This window comes from Gadus morhua, chromosome 23 (assembly GCF_902167405.1).
Source record: "Gadus morhua chromosome 23, gadMor3.0, whole genome shotgun sequence".
In the NCBI taxonomy this organism is placed as follows: domain Eukaryota; kingdom Metazoa; phylum Chordata; class Actinopteri; order Gadiformes; family Gadidae; genus Gadus; species Gadus morhua.
Genome location: NC_044070.1, coordinates 6,853,578 through 6,878,828, shown reverse-complemented (window position 1 = coordinate 6,878,828; position 25,251 = coordinate 6,853,578). Strand labels below are relative to the sequence as shown.

Below are 25,251 nucleotides of genomic sequence, written 5' to 3'. Positions count from 1 at the left end.
TTATTAATAAGACAAACATGCATTGACATTTCCAAAATGTAATTTTGCTGTATTTTAAACGTTGAAACTTGTAGATAATGAATTCAAGGCTAAAGAACGAAGGGAAACTCAGAACATTTTCATTCTCAAGCTAGTCCTGCAGAGCAGTGAAGAAACCAAGGAAAAGGGGTAACACCGGCCTGCCCTGGGGGATACAGTTCTAAAACTATACACAGTATCTGAGGTGCTCACCGACAGAAACCATAACCTGAACCCACCGAATATCACAATCCTTGCCAGCCAAGAGTTAAATAAATTAACATTTAAACTCAAAGAGCAACCCCCTCTTGTGTATTTTCTGACACACATAGGAAAGTGTCATGTTGATTGAATGTAAAACAGAGGATGATTCAGAGGGTGAGACGCTAATAAAGCGTGAGTGGCCGCTAGGGGGCACTGAAACTACAGGGGAAAAAAGCAGCAGAAATATAAAAAAAAAACTTTGGGAAGCACTGTACCCGATAAGTTGTTCCACCTTGAGTGAAATATGAGAGGCACTGCTCTCGATACACACATTTCTTGTGCACACACACACACAAACACACACGCACATAGACACACACAGGTAGATAAAAACTACCATCTCTTCTCTGCATTATGAAAGGCCCTGCTTCCGATAATGACAATATTTAATTATAGAAGACCCTGCTTCTGATAATGTATAACATTCTGAAAGGCATTCCGACAATGTCTTGGATTCCAGAAGACCGCACATTCCGATACTATACCTCATTATAGAAGACCCTGCTTCTGATAATGTCAATATTTAATTATAGAAGGCCCTGCTTCTGATAATGTATAACATTCTGAAGGCACTCCGACTGACAATGTGTTTGATTACAGAAGACTGCATTCCGATCATTTAGTTCTTAATAGAAGGCCATGCTTCTGATAATGGATTATGTCCTAAAAGGCGTTCTTACGGACGATGAGTTTGATGGCAGAAGACTGCATTCCGATAATGTAATCATTATAGAAGGCCCTGCTTCTTATAAGTCCTTTCATTATAGGACACTGCTACGCAAATCTCTTAAATAACGCCTTCCGCTTTATAATTGACTAATGACTTTGCAGCCAGGGCAACGTGAACAACTCCTGGTCATTACAAACCAAACAACTGCAAAATTCTGCGACGGTGTTGAAAGGTCTTGCATTTTGTGATGGCCAAGGAAAATTTTACGTTGCAAGGCTGTGGGCAGTTCTCTTCAACAAATTAACTTGATGAATGAACTTGAGAGCTGAACACAACATCTTTAAAGCACATTAAATAGACCATAGGGAATTGTCTAGGATGGCCCAAGAGCCCTTCATTCTCTTTTCACAATAAAAGCACCAAACAAAAAGGTGTAACAAAACAGTTGAAGCTCATACTGTGAAATTAACCGCACCTTTAGATGACATGTGTACCGCGTATGGCCATGGGCTGTTGACACAAATGCATTTCTAACTTGAAACGGCACTTCTTTCTTTACGCCGGGGAACCCTCGTCCTGTCTCCGTGGAAACGGAGCAGGAGTGGTACTGAGGAGCAGATGCTGCTAAGGCTGAGACGGTATAACCGTCATAATTATGGAAGTCACTGCTTCCGATAACGTTGCGTAGATAAATACAAAAATAAAAAAGACAAACTTAAATTATAGCGTACACTGTCGCTGATAAAATAAATATTATAAATAGTATTGAGGATTATGTCACACTTAAGGTTTTAAATCAAGATCTTGTTTGGTTTTTAGTACTGCACACAGGCATGAGGCGCTGGGTCAGACTGATATAAATTATCTTAAGTGCAATATCCTTACAGTGCTTTCAGCAAGAGGTCTTCACGGGAAAGAGGTCTTCACGGGAAAGAAGCCTCCTCAGTAACGTACAGTGTTTGATCGGTTGCGATTAAATGCTGCAATTTACCTTTGACAGAATAAACTTTGCAGCTAGTGCCCACTAAAGTTAAACTGCAATGCTCTTTATCTGATCAATGTATCTTAACCCTAACACAGCCTTGAATCCCTCAAAATCCACACACACACACACACACACACACACACACACTTAAGAGCAACCACTCATCGTGAAATACAAGGACGCCAGCATACACATGTTTGTCTTTCTGATCAAACGAGGTGATGTCACTCTTTGTAGTTTGCATAGCTAGTGACCTTGCATCCATTTTACCTAAAGTGCAGTAATGCACGTTTCATCAGAGGTGGTGCCTTCTAAACGGTTTGATTTCAGAGTAGTTACTCTCACCCCCACACACACACACACACACACACACACACACACACACACACACACACACACACACACACACACACACACCTAGCTACCTACCTACCTAACACCCACCATCCCTCCCACCCTCCCACCCTCCGTCCCTCCGTCCCTCCGTCCCTCCCTCTCTCCCACTCTCCCACTCTCCCTCCCTCCCGATCACATCTCGTTGTCCACCTCCCAGATCTGCCCGGCCATGCTGTCAGCACAGCTCTGCAGGTTCCAGGTGGCCAAGGCCAGCTGGACCTTGAAGTGCTCCATGTCGCTGGTCTCCAGCAGGGAGGCCAGAGTGTGGGCCCCGCGCCCGGCCAGCAGGTGGCGGAAGGGAGTGTCTTGAGGCTTGACGTAGGGGGACAGGAGGCATTGCTCCGCCTGGGTGGAGCGAAACGCAGAGAGGAGGGAGTTTCATCAGAAAGGGAAGGTTAACCCCTCAGGTCACTTTCTTCTGTTGAAAACGGTTGCGTTTGGGTTTCTGCAGACATTTGTTTGACACGTTTTGCCTAAAATCTATGGTCATCAAATGGTGGAAATACTATGTCAAATATAAGTCTGTACCATCACAAAAATGTGAAAACAATTGAACAGGGTGGATTTCTATCGGCTCTGTTCCCTAACCTGTGGGCATCGTTGCACTGGATGCCAAACCCCTCATCTGCTCCTTAATGAAACGTGTCTGTATTCCCTAATACTCGACATGAATTCAAATGTCTGCAATGACCAAACATATAGAAATAGACATCGGACGGGTTGGGCACGCCTCTGGATCTCAGCAGTCAGGTGAACAAAGAGATCTCTGCAACTTTGTAAAAATCAAAGTGTAACAATAGTGGGTAAGTACAAAGGCTGGAGACCATCGCAGACGTCCTTATTAAACAGGGCTCCGCTGGTCTACTCACCACCATGATGCGCTCGTTGATGATTCGGCACGCCTCCGCGTCATTAAAGTCCGTGTTGAGGAAGGCTGTGTTGAGGTCGGCGGTGGCTTTGCTGTAGGAGCCGCCTGCGCTGGCGATCCAGGTGTAACTGACGTCACTCAGCGTGCCGTTCTGCCACACACACACACACACACACACACACACACACACACACTTTTAAGAAAACATTTTTAAAATGCAGAGATAATTGACGGCAGGGTGCAACCAAGGTGGAAACCCACTGACTATAATACTACAGTTGATTCAACACCACAAGACCTCGCAATATGAAACCCTGGCAGCATCACATCAGGGAGCTTCCAACCCAGACGTGTGCTGGACAGACCTACCACGACCGGCCCCCACCAGGGGGCTACGCATGTGGAGCCTGTGTGCGGTTGGAGCCTGTGTGCGCGTGGACCCTGTGTGTGGTGTGTGATGGTTACCTTGGTGAGCTGGGCGATGCGGCGGACCAGCTTGCTCACTGGCTCGTCGATGGCCTCCACGTTGCGACTGAGGTCCAGGGGCAGCCTGTGGTCGTGGACGAGCCGCAGGACCATCCGTCCGGCCAGCGTTGCCGCGGCGAGGGCGGTCTCAGGGGTCTTCTGGCCAGTGCTGTAATCCAGGTGGTCCTTGTTATCCAGGCCGGTGCCGTAGTAGCTGTACGCCTCTTCCTGTGCGCGACATATGGACATTGCTCATTACATTGACAGTAAATTTAATTAATCAATCTAATTTAATGATAAATTAACTGGTTCTTTAAAGTTGCTATGTCAAACAAGATTGAGCCCCTCCCAGTTGGTAGGCAAGTTTAGAATATCGTCCAGAAAACAAAACAATAACAATGTTTTGTTCACTCTAACTGGCTGTGTAAATGTGTGACGTGCGCTAGCTTATCTCGGCTGGCTGGGAGGAGTGAGTGGGAGGGGTTAGGTCTGAGTGGGAGGGGTTAGGTCTGAGTGGGAGGGGTTAAGGGGAGTGGGAGGGGTTTAGGCAGAGAGGGAGGAGTTGATGCTGAGTGGGAGGAGTTGATGCTGAGTGGGAGGAGTTGATGCTGAGTGGGAGGAGTTGATGGTGAGTGGGAGGAGTTGATGGTGAGTGGGAAAGTTTATGGTGAGTGGGAGGGGTTTGGGTGAGTGGGAGGGGTTTGGGCTGAGATGGAGGGGTTTATGGTGAGTGGGAAGGGTTTCGAGTGTGTGGGAGGGGTTTAGAGTGTGTGGGAGGGGTTTAGAGTGTGTGGGAGGGGTTTAGAGTGTGTTGGAGGGCTTAAGGGTAAGTGGGAGGGGTTTGGGGTGAGTCTGAGGGGTTTAGGCTAAAAGGTAGGGGTTTAGGGTGAGTGGGAGGCTTTTGGGTCAGTGGGATGGTTTGGTGGGATTTGGGAGCATCGATACTGACAATCTTGTAAACAACGAGAGGAAGGGGCTGGCCAGCATTTCGTTTTACAGAATACGTCAGTTGTAGTGTCTGATTTGTGACCCCTGACAAAATTGCTAATTAAATCCAATAAAACAAAAGCCTTACACCCTTGGTGATGATGTGGAAGGACATGGAGGGGATGCCAGAAGAGGTGAGGAAGGGATAGGCCGGGTCATCTAGAGCCATGGGTCTCAGCCTGGGAGGAGACAAGACACAAGACACAGCTGAACAGGTCTCATCCTCCCGTTTACTATTACTATTGATTTAGCAGACGATGGATCAAAAAATATGTATTATTCATGTATCTTTTCCACCATTTATAGCAACAATCCAAATGTGCCGTTTTGAGTTATGAGAATGCAACCCTATTTAGTCTTACCAGTCCTTCCCTTCCAACGTATCATACACGGTCCCGGGCTCAGTTGGGCTGCTCACCTGGAAACACAAACTGGGTCAGAAACCCCCACCGCTGCATCCAAACCCACACAACTAAACATTCTGCTTCCTGCTTCATCGTTCAACAGAGAATCCATCTTTAGGGTTTGATCCTCAATGCACTACTTCTGCTCACATCCTTGATGGTCTTCTCGATGAGGCCGCGCAGCAGGGGGCTGGCCGAGGCCATGAAGCTGCCCTTGCCTGGAGGGGAGAGGAAAACGACACGTTAGGACCTCATCGAACACGCCGGGCAGAGACGTGAGGGAGGAGGAGCACGGGTGTGCACCGTACTCACCCATGACCACCCCGTCCAGGCTGATATAGGTGAAGGCCTTGTGGGCCAGGGAGGGAAGGTACCCCTGTGGAGGGAGGGAGGGAGGGAGGGAGGGAGCAGCGTGGTAAGACAACCGGACCACACGCTCAGCAGCATTGCTATTTGGAGACGGAGCCTAAAGTCTGTACCTCCAGCCACTCGGTGGCGCCAACGTTTCCGTACTCCCCTGCACTCCAGCTGGCAAACACAATGGACCTCCGGGGTCGGAACTCATCTGAACGGAATGAACACACGTGGTACCGCACTTAAAACAAACATTTCAGTGGTATTTACATCACAAGGAAATCAAGGCTGATATTGGATTGCTTTTATCGGAACATGAAGACACTTTTTTCTCCAATATCCACTTGACAAGAGATGGAAGGCGCAGATCTATACAGAACGTTTACTAACACAAGTAGTTTTTTTTTTGTCAACCACCGTAATTAACTCGTCATCTTAACGACTGATAAGGGAACCGAATAGCGAACCTATTCATACCCGAGTCGAAACACAACATGTAACTTTGAATGGGAGCCTCGTAATTCCTCCACCACTGGACACAGACCGCTGGTGTGGTGAAGCCCTCACCTTTCTCCACCATCTCGTAGACGGCCCGGGCCAGCTCCATGAGGACGGCCGTGCCCACGGTGGACCGGGCGTAGCCGCGTCCCCACGAGTCCCTCTGGGCTCCGATGATCACGTAGCGATCTGCACACAACACAATGAGACAAAACGCACTCACCCATACAAGTCATCCTAGATTCTGCTACTGTGCATTAATCCCCTGTAAATGACATGTGCATAATGTACGTCTTTACAAACATGTATTAGAAATGGTGGAGGTAAAACACAAGCTCTACTGTTTAGAGTCTAGTGCTGCTCCACTACACCAGTTACTGCCCTGGATAGTGAGGATGTGGGACATTATTTTTGGGATAACCACATGAACTAGTCCGCAAAATGACCCGCTTTGGACCTACCGGGGTCGACGAAGCCCTTGATGACTCCAAACACGTTGTGGAGCTCTCGGTCGACCTGGACGTTGTTGATCTCCACCGTGGCGTTGACGCTGCCTCCCAGCCTGTAGGTGACGCCTCTCAGGAGTCCGGTGAAGCTGCTCTGGGCCTCCACCTCAGGCCCGCCGATGTCCCTGGACCACGAGAGAAACATGACAGCCGATAAGGTTTGGAGATCCAACAAGAGGGTGGAATGTCATCAAAGACCGTCAGGACCCCAACATACAGTTCGTCTTCATCGTGTGATACTGATGTTGTTATTTTCGATTAATAGGCAGGATAGTATATAATATTAATAATAATAATAATAATAATAATAATAATAGGTTGAATATTAGGAGGCGAACAAAGTTACTTTTGGCAGGGAGTTGAAATAAATATATACTCTATCTATACAATACAGTAATATGATGTGAATATAATCATTAATTATCATGTTCTCAATGTTTGTCGTCAACTGCCACTCTGTACACAAATGAAGGAAACGGTTGCGCTACCGTAGGATGGCGGCGGCCATGCTGGCAGTGAGGGTCTGGGCAGGGATGGAGGGCAGGCCCGAGGACCTGGTGGGGAGGAAGCGGGTGTGCTTGATGGAGGGGAAGCCAGGGGTGTTGGGGTCTCCAGACCCCAGGTGGACCTGGGCGGGGGGGGGCAAACCAGACAGGACCATTGAGATGTGTGTGAAACAATAACCCTCTCCTTCACAGGAGATACAAAAGGCCTTTAGACAGAGAGGATTGGAGTGAGGGCAACAATAAATAAAATACGAAATGTCCAAATTAATTAATCTATCAACACTCATCATCTTCATTTTATTAATACAATTATTTATATATAAATGAAACAAACGTAATTTTCTACAAAAACTCCCAGCATTAAGCGGTGTCGGGCATTTTAACTTTAAAAAGGTGTGTGTTTCACACATACAGGAGTCCTGCCCAGACCAGCACACAAGGAGAAGGGAGGGTTGCTACTCACGTGTCCAAAGAGCTCTGTATCGTTGTTGTACTTGTACTCCTGGGGGTCTGGGTACACCAGAACCGCAGCAGCTCCCTTGCTAGCAGCATTAGCCACCTGAAAGCACAAAAACACAGTCAGTTTGACCAGTCTTAACCATGGTCCGCCAGGAAAAGACTTCAACCACATGAATAAGAATCCAATGCAGAAGGATAGAACTTATTATTTACACCTCAAAATACAGCATGCATTCACATTTGAGCTAAACTTCATGCTAGTAATACATTTTTTCTACTCCCGTTTTGCGATATTGTCAATATAGTTATTAAAAAGGATTAACTAGGCTGGTGCTAACATACATGCTTCATTATTTGACATGCTAACAGCCGTACCAACCTGCTGGGCAAAGCTGATCTGTGGGGAGGCGCGGATGAGCATCACACTGCCCGCCACCGCAACGCGCTTATCCTCCAGCAGGCTGAAGTCTTTTGGGCCAGCGTAGTTACCGTACACCACTTTACCCTGCACACACGGTAAGTAAAAGGATCTTTCAGTACATTTCATTTGCACATCGCCAGATATACTTTTATATAAGTTAGATCTATCAGGCAGTTGAACCATTTGTTCCGGAATTAATTTAGATGAGAACAACAGATTTTCAATCATTCTAAATACTCGAAAATGCCTTTAATAGAAAATGTACCACATACAACACGACTGCTCTTTGTATACAAAGCATGCATGTCTTTTAATTTCTCATTATTAGGAATAAATACAAATTTGAACCTAGAGTATCCCTAAATGAGAGAATGGCAAATTATGTTTTAAACCAATAATATACTAATGTATTTTTGTGAAGCTCAACTTTGTCAACCCCAGAATCAGTACATTCAGAATCAAGACCTCCAAGTCGCTCCTATACGTTTGTGTCATACGGACGCTCAGGTCCAGATGTCCCAGACCAAATAACCATCTCACATAACACATAGATATAGAAAACGTTCAGGTTGTGGTGCGTGTCCGTTGATCTCACCTGGACGCGTCCCTTGGCGCTGTAGGCCAGGTACCCTTTAGGCTGGAACACCTCCTTACCAAACCGAACTGTGTTGATCTGGTTGCTGTGAAGCAGAAGGTCAAGGTTGGTTTTGCGGTTCCCTCATCAAACAAACGCGGTTTGCACTGGTGTGGCTGGTGCAGGTACTCAAAAAGAATGTGATAGCGTTAAGTTATTGCAAAAGAAGAGCGCTTTATGTTACTTAAACTATATTCCCATTACGAAGCTTAGTGCCAAATACTTTTAAAAGGAGACATAGTATCACAGTGTGGACAAAAGCTTCATACAGAGCAAGAGGTAAGAACTGTATTAATCCAAGAACAGGATCAACTCTCCTAGCAAATGAAAAAAAAATTTTTTTGTATATGGCCAGATTTGAGAATGCACTGTGCTCGTCTACTAAGCAACACTCAGAGCCGATCTGTGTTAGCATTATCTGTACATTTATACAAACAGGATAAGCATCAGCCGCTCAAAGCATGTATATAATCAGGGTTAGCATTCCTTCAGCTGCATTGTATCTTCACTGTAGGCGTCTTTGAGCGTCTAGAAAACCGCTAAATAAATTCAATGAATTATTATTATTATTATCTTATCTGGGTTAGCATGTATTTACCTGTCTTGGATCGGCAGCTGGACGTTGTTGATTCCCATCCATGGCTTCATCTCCTGCTTTTTGAACTGCAGGAGGATGCGGGTCACCAGCTGCTGGTCCTCGTCGCTTCCTGCAGTCCGGGACGCCACATCTATATCACTGCAGACAGGGGGGGGGTCAAATGTAGATTTAGTATTCATAGTACTAGCAGGGAATGACATTGTCATCAAGCAGCGTGTAGGGGTTAGGCATCTTGTTGACCAATGCCTGTAGGTAGACTGGGGGGACATCGAGGCTCAAACACAGGGAGGCAACTGTACACAGAACTGATTCCTGCATGAGGCTAGGCGTTAGGTCTAGGTCTATCATTAATCCATTCATCCTTGATTAAACCTCCCTTAACTAGAGCCCGACCGATATAGGATTTTTAAGGCCGATACCGATACAAATATTTTGTGATTTAAAAATCTGATACATCGGCCGATATATATATATTTAAAAAAAAATCCAGAAACGCACATGAATTAAGTCATGCTTATCGACTTTAATGAATTTATGGGGATGTTCTTTTAATTGTTATTCAAGCAGTGTATGTCTCGTGACATTCGTGATGATACCGAATAGTTTGAAAAATGCCTAATAACGGCCGATAATATCAGCCTGCCGATATATCAGTCGGGCTCTACCCTAGGCCTGCACGATATGAGGAAAATCTGCGATGTGCGATACCATTGTTCAATATTGCGATGAGATATGACTTGCGATAAATAAACAAATATTGAAGTGTGCATATTAGCTATACAGTTCCTGTCTTTCTGCTATAATAGGTACACTGCTAACATAGACCCCAAACATTGAATAGCCTATGCCCACTGAATAAAGAAATGAAATAAATTATTTTATTTAACTTTTATTGAACAAAGTGCACAACATGAACACCCAACGAAGTTTAATTTCCCCTGCTCTATTTAAAATATTTTCTTCTAAACTGAACAAAAACATTGAACTCTTGAAATAAAAAAATATCTGGGGGAAAACAACTTAAATAATTAAATAAATATAAATTAAACATGGGCATGGCAATTTAAAATAACTAATGTCTCCCATTACAATCATCAAGGCCCTCGACTCCGCCCAACAAGGTGCAGAGATCTATAGTATGCGGGGGAAAATTGAAATAACTAAATCAAGATACAATCAGGAAAAAAAAAATCTACCCCTTATGGCAAGTTATTCTTTAGGGCAAGTTCTTGGCCAAGAAAACCAGCATGTTGACTTTGCTGGGTTTCAAACATGCACGTTGACATGTTACCACATTCCCTGATGTGCTGAATAGCCTCTCAGAGGGTGAACTAGTGGCAGGTATACAAAGATACCTCCGAGCTAGTTTGCTCAGCTTTGAGTAGGTGACCTGGTGGAGTTTCCACCAAGCCAAAGGGTCTGCCTCACTGTCAATGGTGGGGGACAGCAAGTAGCTGTTAAGTTCAGCTTCAAGAGCTTGCTCCAGCTGCATGGAAGATGCGGTGGGAGTGGTGGGGCCTGGACTTGTTTTGAGCAAACTGCCCAATGATCGCTTTGCCTTCTTGTTGCTGGGTGGATCCATGCTTTGGGCCTCAGTGTTGTCAGAAGGTGTTCCCTCCTAAAACAGAGAGACAATTAAGAATACATAGAAAAATACACATGTTCCATTCACATTCAGATAATGCACCATCTGATTACAGTATGTGACATCTTGTATCCCACCAGTGCTCCTGTCAAATATATAACCCAATTACCTTCCGTGCTGTTTCTTTCATTTCTGACATCACCCTGGTCTTGATGTCTTGGACTTTTTCGCTGCTGATGTAGCTGACCTTGAACCTGGGGTCCATGAAGGATGCAGTGTCCAGAAGTTCTTGTGTTGCTGGGTCATCATACTTTGTATTCATGTAATCCAGGATTTTCACTTTAATGGTCTTGGTTAAATTGGTGTCATCTTCCTTTTCTGCAAGAACTGATGTATTCAAGAGATGAAGGACTGGTTTCACATATGAAACACTCACATAGCTTTCCCCGGAAAGAGCATCAGTAAATACTTGCAAAGGGTGTAATGCCAGTTTTACAGACTCCAGTACATCCAGGTCCTGCCAGGAGGGAACCAGATGCCGTGTTTTTCGGTCTGCCGAGAGGAAATTAGATATGGCTTGCCGCTGCTCCAAGATCCTCTCCATCATCTTTTGCCTCGAGCCCCACCTAGTTGGGCATTCTGTGATGAGTGAGTGCTCTGGGAGGTTGTGCTCCTGTTGTGCTTCTTTCAGTGCCATCTTCTGCTTCCAGCTGTGGGAGAAATGTCCCATAAATTTTTTACAAAGCCCAGCAGCACGGGCAATGCGGCTGTCATCTTTAACAGCATTTTCTGGAAAGACAGGAAAACACATGAAAAAAATATTAAAACCTACCAGTAATCATTTTAGCCTAACTGCAAAATCTAACAATTTTGTAATAATTACAAAGAAATAATTCAGAGACTGCATAATTAACTACAATTATTACAAAGTAATAATTCAGGGACTACATACTAGTTAACTACAGTAATTACAAAGTAATGATTCAGGGACTAGACAGACTACCATTATGTGGCATGTAGTAGTAGTTTAACTTGTAGGCATGAGCTCAAAATCAATAGGTTACAAAACAATAGACACAGAGGTTCTCAAAAAACAAAAAACAATATAAAATAATAACAATAAATAACAAAAAGAATAATAAAACAATAATATTACAAAATAAGACGGCAATAGATAACAATAATGCCACGTAAAGCAAATGTACTATTAATTTACACTTACCGATGGCAAGATGCAGCCTGTGGCCAAAACACTGAAGTCTGACCCAGTGGTTGAGTTCGGTGGCCTTCACAACGTTTGACCCGTTGTCGGTGGTGATGCAAGCTAGCTGCTCTTCCCGCAAATTCCAGCTGGTCAAAGCCTCACGTAGTCCACACGCAATGTTTTCCCCAGTGTGTTCTCCGGGGAAGTAGGCTGTCTGTAGACATCGCGTTTTCAGTTCAAAGTCTTGATCCAGGAAGTGTACAGTGAGGCTGATGTAGGGCTCTGTCGTTCGACTGGACCAAAGATCTGTGGTACAGGCGTAGTGTTCAATTTGACCCAGTTCCGATTCCACTGTCTTCCTGCATGTGTCGTACATTTTTGGAATGGCGACTTGGGAAAAATAATTGCGTGATGGAATGCTGTATCTTCGGTCCAGTTTCCTTATCAGACTCACAAAACCATCTTTGGTCACTGTGTTTATAGGCATCATGTCCTTAGCCAAATAACGAGTTATGGCCTCTGTTATTTCTCCGTGGCGTTTGGATGTTTTCTCGTAAGGAGTCACGCACGCAAAACTCTGAGAAATGGACTGTTGCAAGGTTTTAGATTTGCTGCTACTCAACGTTTTTGGTTTTGTAGTTTGGCTAGCTTTGAATTGTTCGTGTAGTTCTTTATGGTTGTGTTGCAGGTGGTGATGGAGGTTTGTTGTGTTTCCTCTGGAAGTTGCCACAGCTGTTCGGCATGTTTTACACAGTACCTGTGTTTGTAACACGTCGTCGCTACGGAATCCAAAATAACTCCAAATTGCAGAAGTGCAGTTCTTTTTCACCACAAGGTCTTCGTCAACCACATTTTCCTCGCTATTCTCTCCTTTCTCCGCCATCGTGTTACATAGCCTCGCAGTCGCCACAAAATTAACACCAATTAATTTGAGGGTGGCTCCGGAACACATAGGACCCGGGGGAACATAGGACCCGGGGACGCTGCCGGCGCCGACGGCTAGCTGTTGCTTCATCTGATTGGCCAAATGGTGTGAATGCATGGCGCATGTATCCAGGGCTCCATCTGATAGGTCAAATGTTCGCATGCTGGGTGTGAATGCATGGCGCGTGTAAATAAAATGATTTTTATTCATCGCGTTTCAGGCATCTTTTCCGATGTGTTAACCGCGCATGTTCATATCGCGATGACGATGAAAATACGATTTATCGGTCAGCCCTACTCTACCCTTAACCAGACTTTTGAATTCATCATTTGACAATTGATCACATAGGAGAATGCTTATCCACCAACCAAGTTACAACACAAAGTCAATCCTAAAACATCAACAGTAGTAACATTTCCATCGAAAGGTGAAGCGAATCTTTAGAAAGTTCACAAAAAAGAAATTCAAATTAGGTGCGTTTCCATCAAGTGGTTTGAGCGGAATACTACATGCCTTCTAGGGCTTGTCGTATCCTTTTATAAGATGCTCTCTCTTATGGTTAGGTCTTGATATATAGTGGAATTGCGTTGTTGTTTTCCATCTAAAACAGCTGTAATGTTTTGTGTACATATTTATAATTTGAAATTCGCCCCAACCTTTATACCAGATACTATAGGGTCTATAGCATATAACCATATTTTCTGATTACAGTTTAATGCATTTTTCACAATTTACCAGCTCTCGTTTTTAAGGCTGAACAGACAATTTGACTGGAACTACTTAGTAGTTGACCATATATATATATATATATATATATATATATATATATATATATATATATATATATATATATATATATATATATATATATATACATACACACACACACACACACACATATACAGGTGCTGGTCATATTATTAGAATATCATGAAAAAGTTGATTTATTTCATTAATTCCATTTAGAAAGTCAAACCTGTAGAATGTATACATTCATTCCAAACAGACTGATACATTATAAGTGTTTTTTGCCAAAAAGAATATGATTATAGCTGACAACCAATGAAAACCCTAAATTCAACATCTCAGAAAATTAGAATATGGTGAAAAGGTCAGATATTGAAGACACCTGGTGCCACACTCTAATTAGCTAACTAACTCAAAAGACCTGGAAAAGCCTTTAAATGGTCTCTCGTTTTGATTCTGTATGACACACAATCATGGGGAAGACTGCTGACTTGACAACTGTCCAAAAGATGACCATTGATACTTTAAAGAAGGAGGGCAAGACACAAAAGGTCATTGCCAAAGAGGTTGGATGTTCCCAGAGCTCTGTGTCCAAGCACATTAATAGAGAGGCGAAGGGAAGAAAAAGATGTGGTAGAAAAGAGTGTACAAGCAAGAGGGATAAACGCGCCCTGGAGAGGATTGTCAAACAAAACCGATTCAAAAATGTGGGGGAGATCCACAAAGAGTGGACTGTAGCTGGAGTCAGTGCTTCAAGAAGCACCACACACCGACGTATGCAAGATATGGGCTTCAGCTGTCGCATTCCTCGTGTAAAGCCACTCTTGAATAAGAGACAACGTCAAAAGCGTCTCGCCTGGGCTCAAGACAAAAAGGACTGGACTGCTGCTGAGTGGTCCAAAGTTATGTTTTCAGATGAAAGTAAATTTTGTATCTCCTTTGGAAATCAAGGTCCCAGAGTCTGGAGGAAGACAGGAGAGGCACAGAATCCACGTTGCCTGAAGTCCAGTGTAAAATTTCCACAGTCAGTAATGGTCTGGGGTGCCATGTCATCTGCTGCTGTTGGTCCACTGTGTTTCCTGAGGTCCAGGGTCAATGCAGCAGTCTACCAGGAAGTTTTAGAACACTTTATGCTGCCTGCCGCGGACCAACTTTATGGAGGTGACGATTTCATTTTCCAACATGACTTGGCACCTGCACACAGTGCCAAATCTACCAGTACCTGGTTTAAGGACCATGGTATCCCTCTTCTTGATTGGCCTGCAAACTCACCTGACCTTAACCCCATAGAAAACCTATGGGGTATTGTGAAGCGGAAGATGCGAGATGCCAGACCCAACAATGCTGAAGAGCTGAAGGCCACTATTAAAGCAACCTGGGCTCTCATAACACCTGAGGAGTGCAACAGACTGGTCGACTCCATGCCACGCCGTATTGCTGCAGCAATTCAGGCAAAAGGAGCTGCAACTAAGTATTGATTGCCATACATGCTGAAACTTTCCATGTTCATACTTTTCAGTTGGCCCACATTTCTAAAAAATCATTTTTTGTACTAGTCGTAACTAATATTCTAATTTTCTGAGATACTGAATTTGGGATTTTCAGTAATTGTCAGTACTAATCATCCAAATTAAAAGAAATAAACATTTCAAATATATCACTCTGTGTGTAATGAATTGATATAATATGTAAGTTTCATGTTCTGAATATAATTACTGAAATAAATCAACTTTTTCATGATATTCTAATAATTTGACCAGCACCTGTATATATATATATATATATATATATATATATGATGTCTACGTTTGTATATCCTTTAATTATACCGTAACGCTTAAATATATATATATATATATATATATATATATTGGCGCTACAAGTCTATGTCGGCAGCGTTGTTATGGCCGGTCGTTATGCGGAAATCAGAAAGACGGTCAGTCCTGTGTGTTCAATGTTCGCTACGTCACAACTGTTTCGAAAAGTGTGTTTCCATCTCTCATTTTGCGCATTTACTCTCTTTCGCATTAGTCAAAAAACACCTCAAGCGAGCGAAAAAACTTTTTTGCGAATTAGAGGATTTTTATGCAAATGTTGGTGTTTCCGTCACAGTTTAATGATTCGATGCTTCAAAATTGGCATAGAAGCAGGGGGATGGATCGCAGCTAGAATGTCATATGGTTTCTGTGGAAAAAAAAACTTTAATTTTTCATTTGCTTTTCAAAAGTACCTGCGGTTGCCGATTAATACCACCTATAAGAAGCCATAACCCTTTTTGGTTGTTCCCAGGGAGAATGGATCAATACATGATACAGAACCAGTACCTCAGGGCCTTAGTCAGCGTCTGGGCGTTCAGCCTCTCAGACAGCAGGCGTGTGATGTCCCTCCAATCCATAGACGGTTTCGGAGCTTCTGCAGGCACGGGCGGATTTTCCACAGACGACTGAACGGCCCCTGCTGTGGTACAGCTGATTGGCTGCTGCTGAGGCTTACTGTGGCTCACGTAACCAATCAGGAGGCCTGGCAAGGATAAGGCCGCGGGCAGAGGGTAGATGAGTCAACACAAGGAAATTCTCCTTCGCAGGGTTGCCAGAGGTGTAGGCGCCTTTGTATATGTGTAGATGTGCCTCTTTTACGGTATAGCCCAACAGGTAAGACATGGCATTAGCACGAACAGGGTTAAGGGTTCGAGTCCCACTGCGACTCGAACCCCACTGCTACCCTTGCTAACAAAACTTAAACTCAAGGTATCGTTAAACAATTTGGATTTAAGTGGCCACAAGGCACACCTTCTCTATTGATGTTTTTGCCCAGTAATAGAAAATGTCACAAGAGGTCTAGTGCACTTTGGTGTACTTTGTTTGTTGACAATTCAACTCAAGGAACGAATGGAGATCCCACTTTATTGAGATGCACCAGTACTAACCCTGTCTTTCTGATCCCTATAGCGACCGTGCATCGAGTCTTTTCGGTAGTCAAAGGACTTGTCTTGTATGTAAATGTTGGACGCGGGCAAGGATGAGGAGGACGAGGGTGGGAGCTCACCGATGAGGAAGATGAGCAGGGTGCCGAGGGCCATGTAGAAGTACTGATGCCGGCGCTTGGTGGCCGGGCTGGGCTGGTAGGAGGGGTAGCCCGCGGCCGGCTGCCCGTTGACCTCTGTGGTGTCGTCCAGGGTGTCCTCCGACAGCCTGACCTCCACGTGCTGAACCCCGTCCCGCTCCGGCTGCAGGGAGAACCGGCTGTAGCGGCCACCCCGGACCTGGAGGGAGGGAGGGAGAGGGAGAGGGAGAGAGAGAGAGAGAGAGAGAGATAGAGAGAGAGAGAGAGAGATGGAGAGATGGAGAGATGGAGAGATGGTGGTAGAGGGAGGGAGGGAGAGGGATGGTGGTAGAGGGAGAGAGGGAGAGATGGTGGTAGAGGGAGGGAGGGAGAGGGATGGTGGTAGAGGGAGAGAGGGAGAGATGGAGGTAGAGAGATGGAGGTAGAGGGAGGGAGCCAGGGACAGATGGAGGGAGAGGGAGAGTGATGAACAGACAGTCCAGAGGGAGGGACAGAAAAAGAGAGAGAAACAGACATGTATCAAAGGGAGACGAAAGATACATTAAGGAGAGTAAAACCAATGTACAAAGAAAACCAGTAACAAATTTGTCGAAAAGTAGATCTACAAATACAGAGAGCACATGACTCCTTCATTTAGCCTGGGGAGAGGCTAATAAAGTTAAAACATAAATCAATAAAGTACAGATAATAAAGAGAGAGATAGACATCGCCTTTTGCCATTATTTTGTCTTTGAGGCATCAGTTATTAGAGGCAGGTCAGTTGAGATGTTGGAGATACCAAAATATGAACACATCCTTTTATCTCTACTTTGTTGTGGGGTCAAGCAGAAACTGCATGAATCTTTTTATTTTTTCCTGCATTTCCACTGACAATCCAGCAGCGGCAGTGCACTGCTGCTGGATGCATAGGGGAAACATTGAAGAGACCTTGTAAACTAAGAGATGACATAAAATGTTACTCTGTAATACAAAAAAAACTAACGGAATACATAGAAGATACAAAAAAACATCCAACCCACCATGTTGTTGAACGCCGTTCTGACTCGCTCCATTGTTGACACTGTGGTTAATCCTCAAACTGAAATGTAGAAATGGGGTCAACATAAAAACAAAACACAAAAATTAGGGAGATGGACGGATGGAGAATGGAAAATGTTTGGTCGACATAAATAAGACTTATTTTGATTCAGGCCAGTGACAGCTCAGCATGACTCAGTCAGTTTGATCCACAGAAGGGCCTCTTTTGGGGCCTCAAGGTCAAATGTTCCAGTTACAAATCTTCTCCACCATCAGACCAAAGAGCCAACCATCAGACCAAATAACCAACAATCTTTAAAAGGTCAAGTTTCACATGACCTTTTTAAAGATTGTTGAGTCTTTACCAAAATAAAAAGAAACACTATTAAACCCAACCATCATTCTTTTAATAAGATAAGAAAGAAAATAAGAAGGAACAAACAAACCAAATGAATTCCTAACCTGTAAAAATATAATCAATATTTGCTCATATACAAGAATGTATCAGCCCCATGTTAGCCTAGAAGCTAGAAAGATTTGCAGTATGAGGAAGTTGCGGAATCCCCCACACCTTTTTGACATTTACGAGAAGTTACTTCCTCCACGACAGACTAACGGTGAAAACCACCCACAGACCCCAAAAAAACACCTTAACCGTGACAGCCTGGCATGCCTTTGGTTGATTATACCAACCTAAAGGTCATCTCAGTGAAATGCCCCATAACAAACACAGTTTAAGCCAGATAGACCCATTGGTGTTTTGAGTGAGGACAGAAGACAGATATACCCATTGTGTTTTTAGTTATGACATAGATGGGCTTATGTTGTGCAAATCCTACTTTCATAACAGACCAGACCCATGGCCCATGGATGCTCACCAGACTGTCTGCGAGAAACCAGCTCTACCACTCCCCTTTACATTCACCATTCCTGCCATAGACGCTACATCACAGCCCATTATTGTTCTGTCAGAAAATATATGCCCAAGTTCACCCCATTTAGACTGATTGCATGAAAACACAGAGCTTTCATGTGAAACACTGATATCTGATAGCTCTTTTAAAACAGGTGGCAAGTTAAAGAAAAGGAGACCAATTGTGTCATACAAGCAAGTGTTTTTAAATCTTTATAAAGTGTCCTACTGTAGAAAAGCGGTCTAAATCGAAGGCATGTCTTATTATTAAAATCCCATTCTATACATCTGAAAAGATACAAATAACTGCATATTATCATCATATGTATTCTACAGCTACTCCCCAATAGTATGAGTATCACGTTTCCTCTCTGCACTGTAGTTATATTACTGCGACACTCAAGCGCCCCCTCAGGGATCAATAAAGTATAAAGTCATAGGCTATCTGCAGTACTGTGTCGACACAGTTCTCGTTCTTCATGGTTTAGGTTGAAACCGTAGTTCTAGACATATGGGAAGTTAAGGTCAGCCACATCGTCTGTGTGTCAAGGTCGTGATGTAGAGACTATCACCACTATGTCAGAGATCCAGGTGATATTAAATAAAAACGATGTTGGGGAATGGTAACGTTATGCTGCTGACATACTATTTAGTTTTATAAAACAGTTATTTCCGGCCAAGTAATTTGATTGGACAAGAGGCATTCCATGAGTGCTGATATAACAGCACTTGGACATTTAAGTATACATTTATCACTTTAAAGGTGTTCTCATAACCTTTAAATTATGTTATTAACAGTCTTTATGTAGCTTTGATTGCAACAACCTTTGCATCGCAAAGATTATCACATTTCCAGACACAACATTGGAGTTCAATTATGAATAGTAAGAAGGGTCAACAGAGGACGAAGAGAACGTAACGTAACATGTAGACCTATTCAAAGTAGCAAGCTAGTGTGTCTATGTGTTGCTTGGTAACCGTTCACTCCCATTCCAGTTGCAGATCTATTTGGGTCAACAAAAAAATCATAATCCATTGTTGCTTATTACTGTAATCTAATGTAGATGTAGAACTGTTGTATAACATCACACTACTCTCAACCATGCATCATTTGCCATTTTATAAATCCACTGCATGAAAAGTAGGATCTTTGTCAGTTAGCAGCACTATAAATTCCCCTTGAAGTTCAGGTTCACGCACGGCTCTTCAGAAAGCTACTGGGAACTGCCAGGTAATGTTAAGACTAGAGTTTAGATTTCTGGCAGGTAGACAAACCTGAGAAGCTTGCCCAGCCAGTCTAAGTGAGGCTTTCACCTGTAAATGAAAACGCTAGGAGCTACACAAAATTGTAGGTACTACAAAATTCTATTTGCCATAGAAAAGGTAATTTGAATAGATTGACCTTATGCTTTGATGAATTACCTTGGATGCCTCCAACAATGATGAACAATGTTATAAAAATTACACCCATTCACACCTAGCTAAGTGTAAATTACCCTCCGCCCTCGCCCACAATTATATATCGTTATTCACAATTTATGGCACATGCACACTTGACAGGCTGTAAATGGCAATTAACTGCCGGGAATTAGTGAAGTTCAAAGGCATTCACAGAAGCAGGAAATCTCTTTTCCTTGCAGTAATCACTCACAAAGAAGCACAGGGAGGTTTAGTACAAATCAAGTCCATACGAGATTTGGACCATATGAAAGTTTGGGTTATTCCATTAACTTCACAGGATTTTCTCCAGTCAGCCTGTAATGTGTCTACAAACACACTCAACGAGACAGGTTGTGAAATATAGTTAGATACCGTGCAAGCTTCCCTGAACAAATCTACCTTCTAGCACTTCCTTCTGTTGAGCATGTGGCCTTACCGGTTCTCGTGTGTGTGTGTGTGTGTGTGTGTGTGTGTGTGTGTGTGGGTGTGGGTGTGGGTGTGGGTGTGTGTGTGTTCGTTCTTGCTTACTGTTGGGTGTGCCAGTTATACATTTCAATATACTTGTTTGACCAAATAGTTAATACAGGAGCTGCTATTACGTCATTACTCAAGAAGTAATACTCTGACGTAATTACTTTAAGTGAACTGCAGGAAGTAATGAAAATAGTTGGACAGGACGACTGCGGGGAGCCTCAATACAGGGTCGGAGTGACAAGGCATTAAGGGTAGCCTCGGTCCTCAATGCATCAGATAGCAGATAATATGGTTTAGATTCGACCCAAGTGTAGTGCTGCCAGATCCGGCAACACTGCCAAAGTGCTTCTTATTCCCGGCTGGTCCGCCTCATGGACCTCATGCAGATGGGGAGGAAATGATGCAACCTCCCCTCCTCCGGTCATCTTATAACCGCCAATAATCCCCACTCAATGGTGTGTTGGTCCAGGAGAGACTAACTGGAGTCAGCAACCAATGCCTAAACCAGACAGCTCTCCATTTATATTTTCTGACAACTTGCTAAGTGCGCCATACAGAAAACCACCACAGCTCCCCAGCGTTTCATGCAAGTGAACCCGGGAAACGACTCAGAACCTGAACATATATACGATAAAATAAGATATGGCCGCCGAACACGTCAAAACTGTCACAAGCAGCAGCAGCATCCTCTGAATGAACCAAGTCGACTACTGCAGTTACTGGTTCGTAAACGGCAGAGGCAATGCTAACACAGAAATATACTTATTAAGCATTAACATACTTTAGATATACGGAGATACGTGCAGATAATACGTTATTATAGTCTCCTCACCTTTATTGAAAGTAGCGTCGACAGCCGTAACTGTGAAGTGGCGCGCGGCAACCTCTGATGTCCTTACGGCGCGGCTACTTCCGCACCACGTGTTGACTTTTCCTCGCACGTAGGCGCCTCGTGTCCTTGTCCATTCATCACCGTACAACTACACAGGTGGATTACAGGCTACGTCATTGGTGGGGAAGGGATGACATACAATTTATTGTTAGATCAATCATTCAGCTATCACGTTAAGATCAGGCCCATTGCGTTCTATTCGTGGCAGTAGTTCATGGGAACTTGGCCACACAAAGAACACTATTTAACAATTAGGATACAACATTTTGGATTGAGCTGAATTTAAATCAAGTCAAGATCATTGAAGAAAGGTTATTTACATATTACAGGCAAGATGTATTATTATATTTGAATATTTTCAAATATAAGTGCACGTCTTTTAATTGTCAGACGTACTGGGACCTGACATTATTATGACTAGACGCCAGCAACTATTTAGGGCATAATATGTTATATGAAAACAAAATGTTGGACAAAAACCAAGACAAAGATATGCCTACTAGAAGCAATAATTCCATGGTAATGATATAAAAATAAAGCAAATCCAAATATATAGAACATCCATAGTCGAATTATGTGCTGAAGCAGTTATCTGCAAAGGTCAAAGTTTATTAAACAATTGAGGTTGGTAAGGTTATAACGTCACATATGACTTTTTCGAAAAACTGGGATGGAAAGAACCTCCTTCGTACTGCGGGTGTCAGAATGGTGCTCCGGTAGCAGCAGGGTGGAGAGCTGATGTGCTGGCTGGTGGAAGTCCTGTATGAGTGCTATGGTCTGGGAGCTGTCCGCCCGTCGGGTCTGATAGCAATGCTGCGTAAGACCTCACCATGAATATATATATATATATATATATATATATATATATATATATATATATATATATATATATATATATATATATATATATATATACATATATATGTATACATATATATATCGAGAGAGAGATGTAATTGATACAAAAGTCTCAATTTGAAAGAAATCGATTGCCACTTTTTTCCGCACACCTTTATAGTCTCAATCCTTTACCTGTCACCATATAAGAAAAATGTGCTGCCTTCACACAAGCGTGTGTGTGTGTGTGTGTGTGTGTTTGTGTGTGTGTGTGTGTGTGTGTGTGTGTGTTTGTGTGTTTTTGTGTGTGTGTGTGTGTGTGTGTGTGTGTGTGTGTGTGTGTGTGTGTGTGTGTGCGTGCCTCAGAGTGTGTGAGCGCGTGCATGTATGCGTGTGCGTGTGTTAGAGAGAATTTCCTTCCATTACTTTTTCCATGCCAATAGAGCCAAAATAATTGAAATGAATTACGAGAGTCTATATTCAAACAAGATTATATTTAAAAAGGGAAAGCTAAGATACACCTTTCATCTATGGTTTTCCATTAGCAATGATCACTTGCTTCATCGACCACACGGTGGCATATAAAACCTGCCCTCCGTGTGGCGTGTCCGACTAGAAAATGTATCGCGAGATTTAGGCTGCTGTAGGTAGGTGCGACGCTATCAGCGACGGGAGGCTAGGCCTATGTGAGAAACGAATGAGAGAGAGAGAGCGAGAGAGCGAGAGAGAGAGAGAGAGAGCGAGCGAGCGAGCGAGAGAGAGAGAGAGAGAGAGCGAGAGAGAGAGAGAGAGAGAGAGAGAGAGAGAGAGAGAGAGAGAGAGAGAGAGAGAGAGAGAGAGAGAGAGAGAGAGAGAGAGAGAGAGAGAGAGAGAGAGAGAGAGAGAGAGAGAGAGAGAGAGAGAGAGAGAGAGAGAGAGAGAGAGAGAGAGCACGCGCGCGAGAGAGAGCAATGCTCAGCCCGTTTTGACCATCACTGCTTCTGCGTTTTCTAAATGATAGGGCTGCCTATCGCATCGTGTCATCTGGGGTAAAAAACGGAAGGACTATGGTCACATCTCTCCGCCCGTCCTGCGTTGGCGCTGAGTAGCCGATCTGTTGGTGCGGGCGACGGTCCGGATCTGAGTTCCTCTCGAACCCCCCCGGTTCTTTTGCAGCTCAGGATTTCTGCATTTCCCCACACAACATCCGCCACAACACACACACACAAAATACACTCTTCAGGAGAACCGCCGCTGCAGCCAGGGACCTAAATGGGTAAGATGTAACGGTTTGGCTTTCTTTTTTGTGGAGGGTATTTGGGCAAAGGATGGCCTGCGCGTGCAAACTGAGGACTCGCATCTCCGCGCATCTGGACGGGGTTGTCACAGCAGAAGAACCCCCCCCCCCCCCCCCCCCTCCCTGGTCCAGATGTGCTGGGGGTCCACCATACGGCCGTCCACCCTCTGACGGATAGGCACCGTCTGTTTATCGGCACCACGCGGGTCATGTTATAGAGTATGTTCTGCTGTCCGGGGGGTGGGGGGTCGTGGGCGTGCAGTGCGCGCGTGTGTGTGTGTGTGTGTGTAAAGATTCTGCAGCCGCAACAGAGCGAGAGAGAGAGAGAGAGCAGCTAGCGGCCGCTTCGCTCCGGTGATGAGTTGCAGATGTTGACACGTTTACATTCGCTCGCTCCGTCCGCTCCGAAATGCTGGCTCTCTGTTCACTGCTACATCCCCCCTCTCTGCCCAGTTATTCTCTCTTTCTCTTTCTCTCTCTCTCTCTCTCTCTCTCTCTCTCTCTCTCTCTCTCTCTCTCTCTCTCTCTCTGGTTCCTTCTCTTGCACACACACACAAACACACACCGTGGCGTTATGTGAGAACCCATCGGTCTGTGTTTGTGTGTTTGGGCGTGCATGTATGTCTGGTTGTGTGTGGGCTTGAATGTGGGCGTGCCACACATGCACGCCCCGTGCAAGAAAGTAGACCTGACATTTTGGATTCCTCTGGATGGAATGGGATGCTATATCGGCCGCTCTCGTCATCGCCATACCGTCCGTCCGTCCGTCCGTCCGCCCCCCCCCCCCCCCCCCTGCGGACGCTGACGAGAAAGCAGCGCGTGGGGAGAGTAGCGGGGGAAGAGTCAGATGGCCACTGTTCTCCCTCTCCCCGCTGGAATGCATCACTCTATGCTCCTCCACAGCTCCACGGATGTGAAGCGGACGCTGGCGGGAGGGCCGGGGACTGGGGGGCTGGGGGGGTGGGGGGGGCTAGGAGGTTACAGAGCGCGGGGAATCGCGTCAGCTGATCGGGAGCGGCGGCTGTGTTTGACTCCCACCGGATGAGTGAGAGAGAGAGAAGCAGAGAGAGTGATACAGCGGGGGGGAGAGAGAGAGAGAGACAGGGAGTGGGAGAGAGAGAGGGAGGGAGAGAGAGCAGAACAAAAGAGAGACTATATCTCTCTGTGACGAGGACATCTGTTTAAAAAAAATCAGAACGAGCTAGGTCATCGACCAAGTTGAACCGTTTATTCAGCGTTTGTCACTAAGTGATTAATTGTTTGTCGTGTGTGTGTGTGTTTCTGTGTGTGTCTGTGCATGTGTGTGTTTTCTCATGCATTTATATATGAGTGTGAGTGCATCTCGGTTTGACGTGCATGCAGTCGTGTGTGTGTGTGTGTGTGTGTGTGTGTGTGTGTGTCTGTGTGTGTGTGTGTGTGTGTGTGTGTGTGTGTGCGCGTGAGCGAACGGGATTTCTTAAGCACTTGAGTGGGAGTGTGTTTGGTCTGGACGCTTTAAGGGTCTGCACCTTGGTCTGGAGAGAGCTGTTTCACCATAACATCTCTGTAGTCACCAGCCCCCGTTATAATCAATCCGTCCCATCGAGAGAAAGAGCTCCACCGAAGACCCCAGCTCCAGCCGTACGCTTCTCTGTACATCCCCATTTATACACACTCATTCTAATATCCGGCCACCATGATGTTGCCAAAGTAACGGCCTCACATGACGGTGTCTTTTGAGTGAAGGGGTTAGGGTGAGATCCCGTCATTGCGCTGTTAATTGACAAACTTCTCCTTTTCGAGGAGTTTTGACTTCCTCTCTCAGGCAGTCGCTCTCATCGCTTCACGCATGAGATAACAAAGATT

The 25,251-nt window shown here is 44.5% G+C and overlaps 3 protein-coding genes across 5 annotated transcripts in view; 1 reads left to right on the top strand and 2 right to left on the bottom strand.

Annotated features, from left to right (window-relative positions):
- Positions 1-2,417: 2,417 nt before the first annotated feature.
- Positions 2,418-21,350, bottom strand: tfr1b (transferrin receptor 1b). Its single transcript, XM_030348989.1, has 19 exons — positions 21,234-21,350; positions 17,577-17,635; positions 16,540-16,756; positions 15,819-16,014; positions 9,034-9,171; positions 8,397-8,481; positions 7,760-7,885; positions 7,385-7,480; positions 6,904-7,043; positions 6,371-6,540; positions 5,979-6,098; positions 5,537-5,622; positions 5,370-5,433; positions 5,208-5,275; positions 5,016-5,071; positions 4,742-4,832; positions 3,667-3,894; positions 3,203-3,352; positions 2,418-2,678 (listed from the first exon to the last, which is right to left on the bottom strand). Exons 2-19 carry the CDS (start codon positions 17,607-17,609, stop codon positions 2,466-2,468), a joined length of 2,277 nt encoding a protein of 758 aa, XP_030204849.1. The 5' UTR covers positions 17,610-17,635; positions 21,234-21,350; the 3' UTR covers positions 2,418-2,465.
- LOC115537236 (zinc finger BED domain-containing protein 1-like) lies at positions 9,890-13,374 on the bottom strand. The gene is made up of 3 exons (XM_030348990.1): positions 11,841-13,374; positions 10,788-11,407; positions 9,890-10,651 (listed from the first exon to the last, which is right to left on the bottom strand). The coding sequence occupies exons 1-3, from the start codon at positions 12,955-12,957 to the stop codon at positions 10,250-10,252; spliced, it is 2,139 nt and encodes a 712-aa protein (XP_030204850.1). The 5' UTR covers positions 12,958-13,374; the 3' UTR covers positions 9,890-10,249.
- A 1,681-nt stretch (positions 21,351-23,031) lies between the features above and the next one.
- sh3kbp1 (SH3-domain kinase binding protein 1) overlaps positions 23,032-25,251 on the top strand; it is a 31,114-nt gene continuing 28,894 nt past the window's right edge. Inside the window, exon 1 of one of the 3 annotated variants that reach the window (XM_030349449.1) lies at positions 23,032-23,385. In XM_030349449.1, coding sequence (XP_030205309.1) covers positions 23,382-23,385 — 4 coding nt within the window. In that variant the 5' untranslated portion in view covers positions 23,032-23,381. The remainder of the gene's footprint in view (positions 23,386-25,251) is intronic. The other 2 variants (XM_030349450.1, XM_030349448.1) reach the window with 2 other exon arrangements.